The following is a 14,085-nucleotide window of genomic DNA, read 5'->3' as shown; positions in this document are numbered from 1 at the left end:
ATAAATCTTACATTTTTCTTCAATTGTCAATTCTGGCACCAGTTCAAAGTCGAAAAAAAGGAATACAGTTTAAAGCAGATTTTAGAATCCGTTGCAAAAAATGCGAAGCAACATGCCTACCGTTCTCTTTCTACAATTTAGTTTTTCATTGTTGATCTTTCACAGAGAAATTGTGAAAAAACGGATTGTTCCTTAAAGCAATAACACTTATTTCTATCACAATAGTGCACGTCAAATCACGTAGATTTAGTCCTGTCGAAAAATAATATTTTGGTTTTGTTTTGAAGATGTTTAAAGTATTGCTCATCTTATTCTATGTAGTAAAATGTGTTTCATTCTATTTCACACTGGCGAAATTGATAAGAAATATATGTGCTCTCAGTGAGAGAAAGAGTAAAAATTAAAAAAACAACTTTTGTTTGCTACGGAAAGGTTACACTTTAACGCGAGTGTTGTAAAGCTTAAGGTAATTTTTCAGTGTGACTGACAAACACTGACACTCGTGAACGTGACGAATAGGTTTTAGATACTTTTAAAAGGTATATATTTTCTGGAATTGTCGTATAATAAATTTCTATAGAGTTTGATGAAGGAAATCACAATTTAAAGTACTATGCACATGTATCGGTATTAAAATCATGAATCTAATTGTCACGCGCATTAACATGATGTTAAACATTTTATGCTTATTAAACTATAAGCACTTTCATCATCAGTCATATTTTGTTCTTTGTGTAAATATCATTACATATAACTTGGAACTTTGCCGTGTAAACCTGATAGTATTGTTACTTAGTTGCATTACTTATGATTCTCTATTTATCAAAAAGGCCCAAAATAGCCATGAGTCGCCAATAAAGAACGAGAATGGACGTCATGTGGAGTGAACAAAGTAGAAAATAGTAAAAGATAATTGATTTTACAAACCAACAGCCATCGATCACAGTCAAATTTCTTGAAACAAAACATTGAAAAAGTCGGAAATAACAATGATTATCAATAATTATATAAATATTTACATTAACATCTGTAATAGCAACACCGGCAAGATCTATGACTGGGGTCCATATGACACTGATGCGTCCATCGAATAATTAATAGCTAACATAAGCTAAGTAAAATTACGAGTATATTCAATTTTTATCCTTCAACTGTCAAATGACTTACTTCTTTATTTACATATCAGATAATTCACTTATTTGGCATATGCATTATGTTTATCATGTTTCAGATTTTAATATATAGTCCTTTTTAAATCTTAAAATGCTACAAAAGTCCTGTTGAGGACATCTGCAGGTCATGCCGCGTGCAATAATCCATGCATTTACAGCCAATGACCACATCGATAAGAAATAGTCCCAAATAGCCCTATCGTTTTAATTCAGTTGAAAGAGACATTATTGTTTAAAAATTCTACTCGATTGAAATGTTTTCAAACCATAAATATTCCGTTCCCTTCCTCTCTTTACAATGTATATTGGTGAGCTCTCTGATAAAGCTGGGTTGACTGATATAATTAACTCAATTTGCCAGATATGCAGTTTATCAACAGAAATAAATGCAATAATAAAATAAATAGTGTTTAGTGTTCTTAAGTGAACGAAGTTATATCCAGTTCGCGAAAAACGGTTACCATGTGTATGAAAACAGGATGTAAAAATATTTTTTATCAACGAGTACCACTGTGTTAAAAAGCTGAATCTATCATGCTAAAACATTACTACATGTTATATGGTTATACGTATAAATAACTCTTTACAAAAGAATAACCATTGACTTTAAAATTGCCCCGTTGAGGCGTGACCCTTTTCACAGCATACAAATGGAAGTGATCCTGGATATGCACGTTCATTGGACAGGCTAGCTAAGTCAAACCTAGCCTGCAACATTTTCAATTTTGCCGTTTTGGGCGATATTTAGGGTTTCTGTTTTCTCTCTATTTTGAATATTCCACGTTTTGCATTGCTACATGACACTAATAGATTTTTCATAATCATTACCGTGAAAGAACAACGATTAAAGAGCAAATCAATTTCTTTACAAATACAGTCAACAATATTACGACTTTTAAAATCACTTATAGCGCAGCGAGTAAAAATCATTTAAATATTCATTTGTGTTAATGTAAATCGCATAGTAAATACAATAACATAATTGTAGAAAGAGAACGGTAGGCATATTGCTTTGCATTTGCAACGGATTCTAAAATCTGCTTTAAACTGTAGTCCTTTTTTTTTCGACTTGGAACTGGTGCCAGAATTGACAATTGTAGAAAAAGGCAAGATTTACGCCATAAATAATAAACATATAAACGTATTAAGGTAGGATTTTGCTGCCTGTACCCCCGGTTGATGTTAACCTGATCTATTAATCATGGCGTAGACAAATTAACGCCAGAAAACGAAATAGCTTGCAACTGAAGCCCGCTCTGATACAAGCAACTTCCAAGGTTATGCAAAGTGTTTGATAAAACGGCTTATAAACTGACAAAGATCCAATATTCTGTGGAAAGCTTATATTTTTCCCCGTAGACTGGTGTATATCCCAAAGAAATTGGTACAGAAATAAAATATTTACGGCTATTTTCTTTTCCGAATCGAGCAATATTTGTCTTGGAAATGATGCCGAAAATGACCTCATAGTCACGTGGTATTGCCACACTGTGTTATTTACAAATAAAATGCAAGAAAATGAATGAAACACAATGCAAAATTACATTGTACTCACTTTGAAAGTGTTGTTATTCATAAAGGAATTAAGTAGGCTAAATCTATAAGTCATTATAAAAAAAACAACATAGTTACCTCTCGTTCACACACAGCAAATGCTCCAGTTAAACACGAAGCCGCTTTCCACTTATTGTCGGGATTTCCTGCCGTCATTAAGACACAATTATCTCTGCAATACAAGACGTATGACCATAAATTTATTTGATATAAGGTTATTAACGATTATATTTGTATGTACATTGCTTATTATGGTGCGCATTAAGATTCAGAATTTATAGAAAAATTTAAAAAAAGTCTTGCCTTTCAGCTAAGGAGATTGACGAGACATTTCGGCAGACGCTTGTAACACTGCGCTTTGGAGTCAAACGCTTCGAGAAAGAAATACCAAAGTGCGTTAATATGCTACATATTAACGTACTTCGGGCTGCGAAGTTACGAAGTTGTCTACAGAGCTTTTGCACTGTCTTATTTTTGATCAGCTACTTTGAAATATTTTGAGGTTGATTTCAAGAAAACTAAATAAAAAATCTGGAGAAGAGGTTCCACTCGAAAGCGGTGATAACGTTGTAAAACTTACCTGTTAGCAATTGCTGGCTGGCCAAATGCCCAATTAGTGTAATCGGTTTTGTTTCCGCCATGCCATACCCATACCTTAGCATTATTTAACATATTTGTCAAACCAATGAAGACGCTTGCTGTGTCGGTCACTACAAAGGAAATGTAGCTATTTTATAAAGAAATGATATATCCTTCTTAACCTGTAATAATAGGGATCTCTAATTTTTGCTTTAGTATTGTAAATTGAAAAGTGTGTATTTACATGTATTGTATTTTCTCTCTAAAACATAATTACAATATATAATGATTCGATGTAGATTCATGTGTGTATAATAAACTTGATCGATATAAAGGTAAACGTGGAGGTCATGACCCTAACACCCCTCGGATACCCTCACTTTCACCACGGGATTAGCTTGTATATAAAAACCCTCTGGGACTGGATATCAACCTAAGTTTGTTAGTGAAAATCCCCCTATATTTTACGTGAAGTTCTAGTATTTAAATCTGTTATACAGTGTATCTGAATTTTATTATTTAACGAGGTCAACAAAATATGTGTCGTTTTTGGAACGAGAATATTATCAGAAAAGGAACTATAATTTGTTTAAAATGATATGGGTGACATTACTTTATATATTATTTTACAGTATTTATTTAGGTGATAAACCGCAAAAAAACTTCGTTTATCAGTTTTGGTTAAAAACAATAGTGAAAACTAGAGATAGATCTAACTGAGGTCCACAACCCCACTCACCACATAACGTCTGTGAAATTTTGGGGGTCTAAAGCCATATTTAAACTCCACATACACATAGAACAATTTAGTTTGTACTTAATTATTTCGTTATAGTGCGTTTTACTATCAATGTAAAATGTTTATTTTTCATATACTGAATGTCATATTAAATTTAAAAACAATTACTTAAACAATTTTAATCAAAACGGAACTTGAAAAGATTATAAATTAATTGTCAATAAATAAGAATTAGAGTTAAATGTACCCCCTATATGAAAAAATGTTTGTTTTGTTATATATGGGGTACATATTTAACTCCAATTCTAATTTATTGACCGAAAATCAAGCTCATGTGAATAAAATCAAGGATTTGCAACAAGTATAGAGGGAAATACATGAAGATAAAAAAATCGTAATTAACCTTCTTTACAATATGTAAAAACGCTTAATTGATTAATAAACTATGGTTGTTAATCGTGAAAAATGGAAAACTGTAAGATGAATGTGTTCCTAAATGAACCTGTCGTAATTCGGTTTCAATTCAATCCAATTCCTAACACCAACATCATTCTGCGCAGTCGATAGGCAATCATATTTATAAATAAATGTACTTGATTTAAATGCAAAAATATATGAATATTAATTAGAATCTAAGGCCGGTATTTGGTGTGTTTCCGATATTTACATGTGCAACAGTAAACTTACAATACCATGACCGTTATTGGTGGTCCAGTTATTTTGGACACAATTTTAATAACGTCAAAAACTATCCTTAACATTTTATTTCTGAAATATCATTATAGATTTATTGTAAATAAATATCCTTTACATTTTATTATAAAATGGCCAATAATAGTTTGCAAATGTAAAAAATGACCAATGAAAATTCCTCCATTATTCAGATCTTCAGTAAATTTTACAGGAAGTCAAACTGATTTAAGACGGCTTTCGGCCGGAAAATATATATGAGCCGCGTCACGACAAAACCAACATAATGGGTTTGCGACCAGAATGGATTCAGACTTGCCTGCGCATCCGCGCAGTCTGATTAGGATTTCAAGCAGAGAAACTGATAGCGAACAGCATGGATCCTGATTAAACTGCGTAGATGCGCAGGCTGGTCTGGATCCATGCTGGTCGCAAACCCATTATGTTGGTTTTGTCGTGACGCGGCTCAATTATATTACTGTTACAACTCACCGCCTTTACCACTCAAAAATGCCGCAACTTTTGACAGCTTATCAGCATCTTCTATGTTGACCAATTTGCTGCCATATGCGTGACACATAATCTGTATGAATTAAAGCAAGCATTTTGTTAAAATTATATAAAAAAAAAAATATTAGGAATATTCTATCACTATAAAGTATTTGCCTGTAAAACAAATTAGTTGAAAACTGAATAAGTATTTTGTATGAAAGTCAAAATACTACTTTGTTTTTAATTTTAATGCCTTAATTTATTATTAAAACATTATTAAAGACATGTTTTAAATTTCTAAAATATTAAAATTGTCAGGCTTTTTGAGACATGATGTACCTTTAGATAAGTATATATAATCTCCCTGTTACCAAGTACATCCTTTCTTTAGCAACTGAGTATATGAACAAAATATTTCGCTTCACTGTGAGTTGCTGTTCTTTGTATTTTAATAAAACGCATGAACTAAAAAATACAGTGAATATTATTTGTTAAGTAATATCCCTTATAAAATGCCATTATGCGCTTGCTGGCTTCGTAACGATGTCAGGTGAAGAACGGTTAGAAAATTCATTTCCAAGTAAAAATAAACTTATAGAAAATATACAATTATACCTTGAAAATAAATGAACTTACTGAGTGCGTATGTGCTTCTCTGCTAAGAGCAGAGTAGGCGAAACAATAGTTATTATCACTGGACAGGTAGAACCCAGGCGTCGCACATGAATCAAGTGCTACGTATCCTAAAATGTAGAAAATCTAGGATAAAGAAGAAATCAATTATACTGTTCATTTAAAAGATACACAGATCAATCAAATAACGGAGATTTGAAATATATCATATATTAAGCTAAAGCAGCGGTTTCAACTCAACGACAGATTCCATTAATAATGTAGAATTATCGGTAGCGACATTCTTAACTCAATGCTAATCGAACTCGACACCACATTAATGTAGTCATTCCTACCACATCTTTTCTGATTCCTGAAGATATGATGTTCGCTGTCGGAAATAACCTTATTTTCATCCTTTTATGTAAATTATTCCAATTTAGATAAATTTTTTCAAAAAATTAGAAAATATTAATAGTCAAATACAAAATCGAGCATTTTTGTTTTCGCGTAAAATATTTTGATGCAATGTGATATTTTTTTACTTTTTACTAACGACAATGTAACGTTCATTACGATTTTTTTAAGTAACTTTTAAATAATTACATACATATACATAAAGATGTACTATGTTCGTCATTGCGTAAAATATCTTAATAACAGAAAGTTATTGAAAACCGAATATACCTTATTTCAATAAAATAATGAATGAGCTATGTATGGGAAGCTATGTTCCCTATTACGGAACAATTAAAGTTATTTATCGTTCGTTATTTATTTGATGTTAAAAGAAAAATAATGAAATAAAAAGATGTTTACCTTGGAACAATAGTACCAATGTAAATGCTAGAACTATAACCTTGGTAATCATCTTCTGCTGTAATACAATAGAATATACAATAGATGAAGGGAAACAATCAAACTGGTATTATATTTGTCAATAAACATTGTATTATGTTTTATGCTTTATGTTAAATATTTGAATCCGAATTGTGTCTAACAATTAACCATTCTCCCGCTATGTGGGATTAATTGGAATATATGAGCCGTGTCATGACAAAACCAACATAATGGGTTTGCGACCAGCATGGATCCAGACCAGCCTGCGCATTCGCGCAGTCTGACCAGAATCCATGCTGTTCGCTATCAGTTTCTCTACTTGTAATAGGGTTTGTAAGCGAACAGCATGGATCCTGATCAGACTGCGCGGGGCGCAGGCTGGTCTAGATCCATGCTTGTCTCAAGCCAATTATGTTGGTTTCGTCGTGACACGGCTCATATGTCATTCAATGAGACACCATTCAACAACGAAGAGATAGTGGTGGTCGGACCTGTCACAATTTTAGTGGCATAAAATATGATGAAAATCACCGTATACAAAAAGCAGGAGTATTTACTGTATCAATAAGAATTTGTAAATGGAAGTTTTAAACTATAATCAACATTTTCTTAATGACCAACTTAAACATTAACTTGTACAAAGAATAATAGGAAAAAGGGTTAAAACGATCAATTGAAAGAAAACATTTGATATAGCGAACCATTGGTTACAGTGCAAAATGTTTTGTATTTTCCGAGAAGATCTTTAAAAGCATGATTAACTTTTTTTCATTAACACGATTATTACTTCTGGTAAATAAATAGATTACATCTTGACGAGTTAAATGTTGTCACTATAATAAGCAATATCTCAATTCTGTGTTGTTGATTTTTTTAAATCTAAATCTCTGTGTACATTGATAATTTATGATTGTCATAATACGAAAGTTTGTATCAAAAAATTTTTACCAGCAGTAAAAAAAAAAATACTCAAATCAACAATCAATATCCAAAGCGTATTCTTGTAAAAAGAAATATATAACAATATAGTAAAGTAAAAATAAACAGTACCTTTTTCAATCGCCGGAACCTTTCATATAATTCAAAAATACAATTTACTGTTAAATCTAAACTTTATTTTCATATGGACGACCCACAAGTTATCAAACAAAATGGTTATGCCAGAGGCAATATCTTTATTGTTTATCTACGTTTGAAAAATTAATTAAAGTGATGTCATTCTTGATTTATCAGAGAAAGTAATTACATTTTTTTGTATATGTCTGATGAACAGATAACATCAAAACAGTAATGTTAATAAGTTATTGAAAAATAAAACACGTTTGTATACATGTAGGAAGTTTTCTTATCAGTTATGTAGCTATTTGTATGTTACCAACGAAAGCATAATTTTATTTAATGAACTATGAATGTGTCAATACAACACGGATACCCAAACACCCAGCTGTCTTGTCAGTGTAATGACGTAGACCAGGACACTATGGCAGTGGGACAAAGGAAATTCTACATGTACCATTACCCATAAAAACGACATCCAGTTATATTCCAATGTTCCTCAATATCAATAAAATTTCAATTTTCAATTTAATATCCCAAAGTATGCTTAAAAGTTAACGAAAACAAGCAAAGTCCAAGACACACAAGCTGGCCAACAGTCCTGTAAAGTTTTATGACTCTATGTTAAACATCTTTTGAGTTACGCGAAAAATAAGTTGAATTCATATTGTAAATCATTTACTGAATCTACGCCAATTGATAAATTAGGCTAGGCGCGACACAAGTTCAATATTGCAAATTGCATATTATTAGGGGGAATCTTCATCATCACCATTATCAGAACATCATCATTATCATCAATAGATCATCAACATCAATACATCATCCCTATTGTCATTAACAACAACACCAATATATCATAAATCGTCATCATCTGAAAAAAGCATCATCATCATCATCATCATCACCACCAGTAATTATCATGATCATTATCAGCATGTCATTATTTTAATCATCATTATCATTATCATCATTATCATCATCATCATCATCATCATCATCACCATCAACAGTATATCATCATCATTTGTATCACCAGTACATCATTGACAATGACAAAACGTTTATTGATACAAGACCTATAGTTCAAAACAACATATACTGCATACATATCAATACATTTACATGGAGTGAAATATTGTACAAGTAAAATTATGTTTAAGTAAAATCTTGTTACTATCTATATCATGGCAGACCTCTTGATATTAAGTCATTACACAATTTTAAGTTATAACACTTAATAATCGTTCTTCTTGTTGTTGTTGTTATTATTGTTGTTGTTGTTGTTGTTGTTGAAAAGCACTTAACACAAAGTTTGCCAAATTATTTATTATATTTTCAGCTTGACAGATCATTAAGATATTAAAGTTATGTACAAATCGTTGCTTGGTAAGTATTTTATTCTCAATTTTTCATAGGCTATGAATGTAAATGTAAGTGTCACGACAAAACTAACGTAATGCGTTTGCGACCAGCATGGATCCAGACCAGCCTGCCCATACGCGCAGACTGATCAGGATCCATGCTGTTCGCTTACAAACCCTATTACAAGTAGAGAAACTGATAGCGAACAGCATGGATCCTGATCAGACTGCGCGGATGCGCAGGCTGATCTGGATCCATGCTGGTCGCAAACGCATTACGTTGTTTTTGTCGTGACTTGGCTCATATTCTGTTTCTACTGGAACCTCACATAAGTTACATATACGGTCATATCTCTCTTCATGTATGTTTCTGCCTTTTTTAATATTAAAATCATTTGATGAAATATTCCGGAACAACCAATATTTATTTAGTTAAGCTGTTTTAGCCGATAATAAATGGAAGAGAAAAGTTTGCTTTCACTTTTTTTAGCTATAAATGCATCTATCAACATTTATTCATTTTAAGGTTGGTACATTTTCAAGATGTCTTGATCTTTCTTAGAAAAACAATAAAAAGGATATGACCCACTCACTGCCAGGAATATTTTAACCGAAATTCAAACAGCAGGGTAATCACCACTGAAGAATTTGTTCAAGATTCAACAGTTTTTTCAAGATTAAAAAAAAAACGTTTACTAAATGTTATAACATATGTACAGTACAATGCATTGGTATGACTACTGTTAATGTGTATAAAAAGGGCAGTTTAAGGTGTACGGTAATTGAGGTGCAAAATGATAAATGCATCCAATCATTACAGTCACTTAACTTTTCCTACTTTATAATATTACCAAATATGGAAACTTGTCTAGATCTGCCAGCTGGTATCGCTTACAATAGATTTATTCTGCAATCATCACATAAAAAAAATTGATAACAATTTATGATTTCATTAATAAGGACCCCTATGTAAAGTCTGATGAATACTTAGTGTTTCATCATATAAATAAATGTTTTAAATACACATAAGACTGAGGTAAATAGTAAAACTCTGTAGCCAATACTTTATAAAAGATTTAATGCGCTTGGAAAAATTTTATCCCTATTTTAAACAAGTGACTAATTTGACATAGTTGAAATTGATTGTGTCACTTAAAGCAAACAGTTTCTTATTGTTTTTCATCAAGTATGGCATTCCTGCAAGTGTTGAAGTTAATACAACATGTGACGTTATGTAATTTAGTCAGACATGAGAACAGAGCTACAGAATTAAGAAGGTGTTTGAACTTAGGTTGTGATTGAAAATTGGTCATTTCAGTATGCGTAGTTTTGCAAATGCATTCCTTAATTAAAGAATTAAAACAACAGATAAATGTGTCTCATATATAAACTTATATTTATACAATGAATATGAATTGTACTTTGATTTAATTTGTAATCCCACTTCTGTCTTTATTAAACTAACAATTTTATGGAAAATTTCTTATCGTCAACACCCTGATTTTCCAAACAGATCCAAAACCATTTGTACGCGTATATGTATATAGTAATAAATGTTTAATATCAGAAGACCAATATTTCATTCCGGAGTTATAAATATATGCACTAATGTTTGACTTGCCAATACGCCATATGGGCGCGCAGTCAAAAGTTGTGTGTGCCAAATGGGCCTGTACAGTATGCCAAATGGGTTTTTGTATGCATATATTTGCATGATATTTTCGATTTTCGGAATTATAAATATATGTTCTTATGTTTGACTTGCCATTCGCCATATGGGCGTGCAAAAAATAATAATAATAATTTGTGCCAAGTGGGCCTTTTTTATCATGCCAAATGGATTTTTTGTTCACATATATTTGTATGATGCGCCTGACTTAACGAGTTATAATTTATTCTTTTATTTTTGACTTGCCAATACGCCATATGTGCGTACAGTCAAAATTTGTTATAAATTCCAAAATGGGGGTTTTATCATTTTATTTATACATGTATATAGATATTTATATATATAGATCTAAATATATTATTTGTATGAATCTATATATTTGGAGTTAACAGTATAATTCTTTTTCAAGATATATCTAAAATTACAAAACAAAAATGTTTTATGCCAAATGGGCATCAATTTTAATAATCAATAAATTCTGTATGATTAATATAGTTACTTTAAAGTAAATTAATATGTATTTAATTTTTGACTTCCTTAGGTCCATTAATAATATTGTATGCCAAATGGGCTTCTATTCAGATTTATAATGTGTTATGCGATGTGCACATTAAATGGAGGTTTTTATAACATTTATTGAACTTGTAGTTATCATAACATTTATTTTGATTTCATATCTTTCAATATGCCACTTGGAAGAGATGTCTCACATCGTCGTGGAAATCTTAGGCAACAGGTTGATAATATGAGAAACCAGACCCGTTCACATTCTCACCCTAGGCATGTTCCACCTTCCCAACCAGGACCACAGCACAGGGCAAACTTCCATGACATGGTCAGCTTGCAACAAGCACAAGATACCCCCATGTAGGCATGTACCCTCAAGCTGAACCACAACACATGAATTTTCATCAAATGCCAGTTTCATTAAATCAACCATCTGTTTCGACCATGCCACAGCAAATTCTACACCAGCAACAACAATTTATTCCTACAAGTACATTGTATCCTTCATCAGGAGCTCAGGCGCAATACATGATGCAGTTTCCTGGTGCCCTGCAACCACAGTCACATCTACGCATTGAGCAACCTCCGGAACAACTGCAGCCTCAACTACCTATGGAGCAACAACTGCAGCCTCAGCCACCCTTGGAACCTCAGCCATTATTTGAACCACACACATACGGTAACTTTAATTCTGTTTCTTCTGATATTTCTCTCCATGTTTCAGATAATTTAAAACAGAAAATTTGGAATGGAGAATTTATTGAACTTTCTCAACTTCTTTCAAGTAGCTCAAAAAAAGATCAAGAACTACATATTTCATTTAGTAACGATAAGATTTCAGTTCTTCCAAAAAAATCTAACCAACAACAAGTTGTTTCAATAGAACAGTGGACAGACTGTTTTTTTAATTTTCATGTATATTTACACAGACCGTCACCCGGACCAAGCTAAGCAACTTTTGCATTATATGCACACAATTCGTATGGCATCTAAGAGACATAAGTCTGGGTGGTTAACATATGATGAGCAATTCAGGCTCCGTAAGTCGAAACATCCTTCTTCAAGTTGGGCAGTTATTGACATTGAATTATGGATGCTATGTTTGACAGCACCAGTCAATCAGCAATTCAGCCAGTAACCTTGAAGCCTTGCTTTGAATTTAATAATAAAGGTTTTTGCCCAAAATTTAAATACCAACATAAATGTTTAAAATGTAAATAATCTCATCCATCCATAAATTGTATAAAATCAGTTTCTGGAATTTTCAGGGAATGACAAGCTAGTCCAAGGAGATTCGTTGGGGACACTTGTGCATCTTGATTTACTCGTGTCATGGCATTTGCCAACACGTTGTCTCTTTTTCAAAATATAAAAATTCACTTCCGACTGTCCGGAATGTAATCAGCAATATGGGCTTTAGTAAAATTCACTTCCGATTGTCCGTAGTGTGATCAGCTATATGGGCTTTTAGTCATATTGTAATCATTATACTATATGTATTTCCGATTATCCGGAATACATATCCAGCCATTGGACAAAATTCTGCCAAAACCATAGTAATTAGTTTTTAATCTAAAACTTGGGTTGTTATATATCTTTCCTATCTTAATAATTGGCATTATGCGAAATTTTGTATTTTAATAATGCTTTCTTATTAGAGGGGAGATAATCATGTCCTATTTTAATGTTCATTGGGTTATACTAGTTTCCTCCCTTTTGAAGTCAGGTGTCTCTTGAAAGGTAACGGCTGTTTTTTCAGTTTGTTGAGTATTTTCACATCATAATGTTTAATTTAAACGATCAAAACCCACCCTATCCATCCCTAATGATTTCTGCCTGTGTTGTGATTTCTTAATTCATATTTTCAGATGTATCTATGAAGAGCTTTCATCATGGATGTATTTCATTGAAACAAAACGTCATGGCTGTATTTACAATGTGACTGTTGAAATTTGAGACAAGTGCTTACAGACATTATTATTTAGTAATATTAAGTTAGTTTCTGTTATTTGTTATTTCTCTTCCGAGTGTCCGGAGTGAAATCAACATTCTTGTATATGACATTTTATAATACTGCACGTTTGTAACGTCGCTTTTCATTGGATAATCGTGACGTTTATATAGTTTTATATACACGGCTGCTGTCGATATCTTACTTTTTCTCCACAAAATGATGCTTGCTGTATTATAAATTCGTTATAAAGATTGTTGACAGGTTATATGGCCGTATATAAACGGCTGTTTGCAATATAACCCTCGCCTAACGGCTTGGGTTATATTTACAAATAGCCGTTTATATAGGGCCATATAACCTGTCAACGATCTTTATAACTAATAATATATGTATCAGTCAGTCATTATATCATTACAACATATGTTTAAGGCATGGCATTTGCCAGCACGTTGTCTCTTTTTCAAAATATAAAAATTCACTTCCTACTGTCCGGAGTGTAATCAGCCATATGGGCTTTAGTAAAACTCACTTCCGACTGTCCGGATTGTAATCAGCCATATGGGCTTTAGTAAAATTCACTTCCGATTGTCCGAGGGTGATCAGCTATATGGGCTTTAGTTAAATTCACTTCCGATTGTCCGGAGTGTGATCAGCTATATGGGCTTTTAGTCATATTGTAATCATTATACTATATGTATTTCCGATTATCCGGAATACATATCCAGCCATTGGACAAAATTCTGCCAAAACCATAGTAATTAGTTTTTAATCTAAAAACTTGGGTTGTTATATATCTTTCCTATCTTAATAAATGTTTAATATCAGAAGACCAATATTTCATTCCATTTTTATCATAT

General features: G+C 32.3%; 1 protein-coding gene across 1 annotated transcript; it reads right to left on the bottom strand.

The window, feature by feature from the left end:
• Window positions 1-2,780: 2,780 nt before the first annotated feature.
• Window positions 2,781-7,835, bottom strand: LOC132733809 (lithostathine-1-like). Its single transcript, XM_060720494.1, has 6 exons — window positions 7,729-7,835; window positions 6,658-6,715; window positions 5,863-5,969; window positions 5,227-5,317; window positions 3,307-3,436; window positions 2,781-2,898 (listed from the first exon to the last, which is right to left on the bottom strand). Exons 2-6 carry the CDS (start codon window positions 6,707-6,709, stop codon window positions 2,781-2,783), a joined length of 498 nt encoding a protein of 165 aa, XP_060576477.1. The 5' UTR covers window positions 6,710-6,715; window positions 7,729-7,835.
• Between the last annotated feature and the right edge of the window lie 6,250 nt (window positions 7,836-14,085).

This window comes from Ruditapes philippinarum, unplaced genomic scaffold (assembly GCF_026571515.1).
Source record: "Ruditapes philippinarum isolate M1 unplaced genomic scaffold, ASM2657151v2 ctg1680_1_1_1_1, whole genome shotgun sequence".
Classification (NCBI taxonomy): Eukaryota; Metazoa; Mollusca; class Bivalvia; order Venerida; family Veneridae; genus Ruditapes; species Ruditapes philippinarum.
The sequence above is the reverse complement of the archived record's forward strand: the minus strand, read 5'-3'. Positions and strand labels throughout refer to the sequence as shown.

Bases quoted from the DNA above. Each gene is read 5' to 3' on its own strand.
- LOC132733809 (XM_060720494.1), bottom strand. From the start codon at position 6,709: ATGATTACCAAGGTTATAGTTCTAGCATTTACATTGGTACTATTGTTC. The intron at 5,318-5,862 runs GTAAGTTCATTT...TAATTCATACAG, and splicing joins GAGAAGCACATACGCACTCA to ATTATGTGTCACGCATATGG. The intron at 2,899-3,306 runs GTAAGTTTTACA...CTTGTATTGCAG, and splicing joins CAGCCAGCAATTGCTAACAG to AGATAATTGTGTCTTAATGA.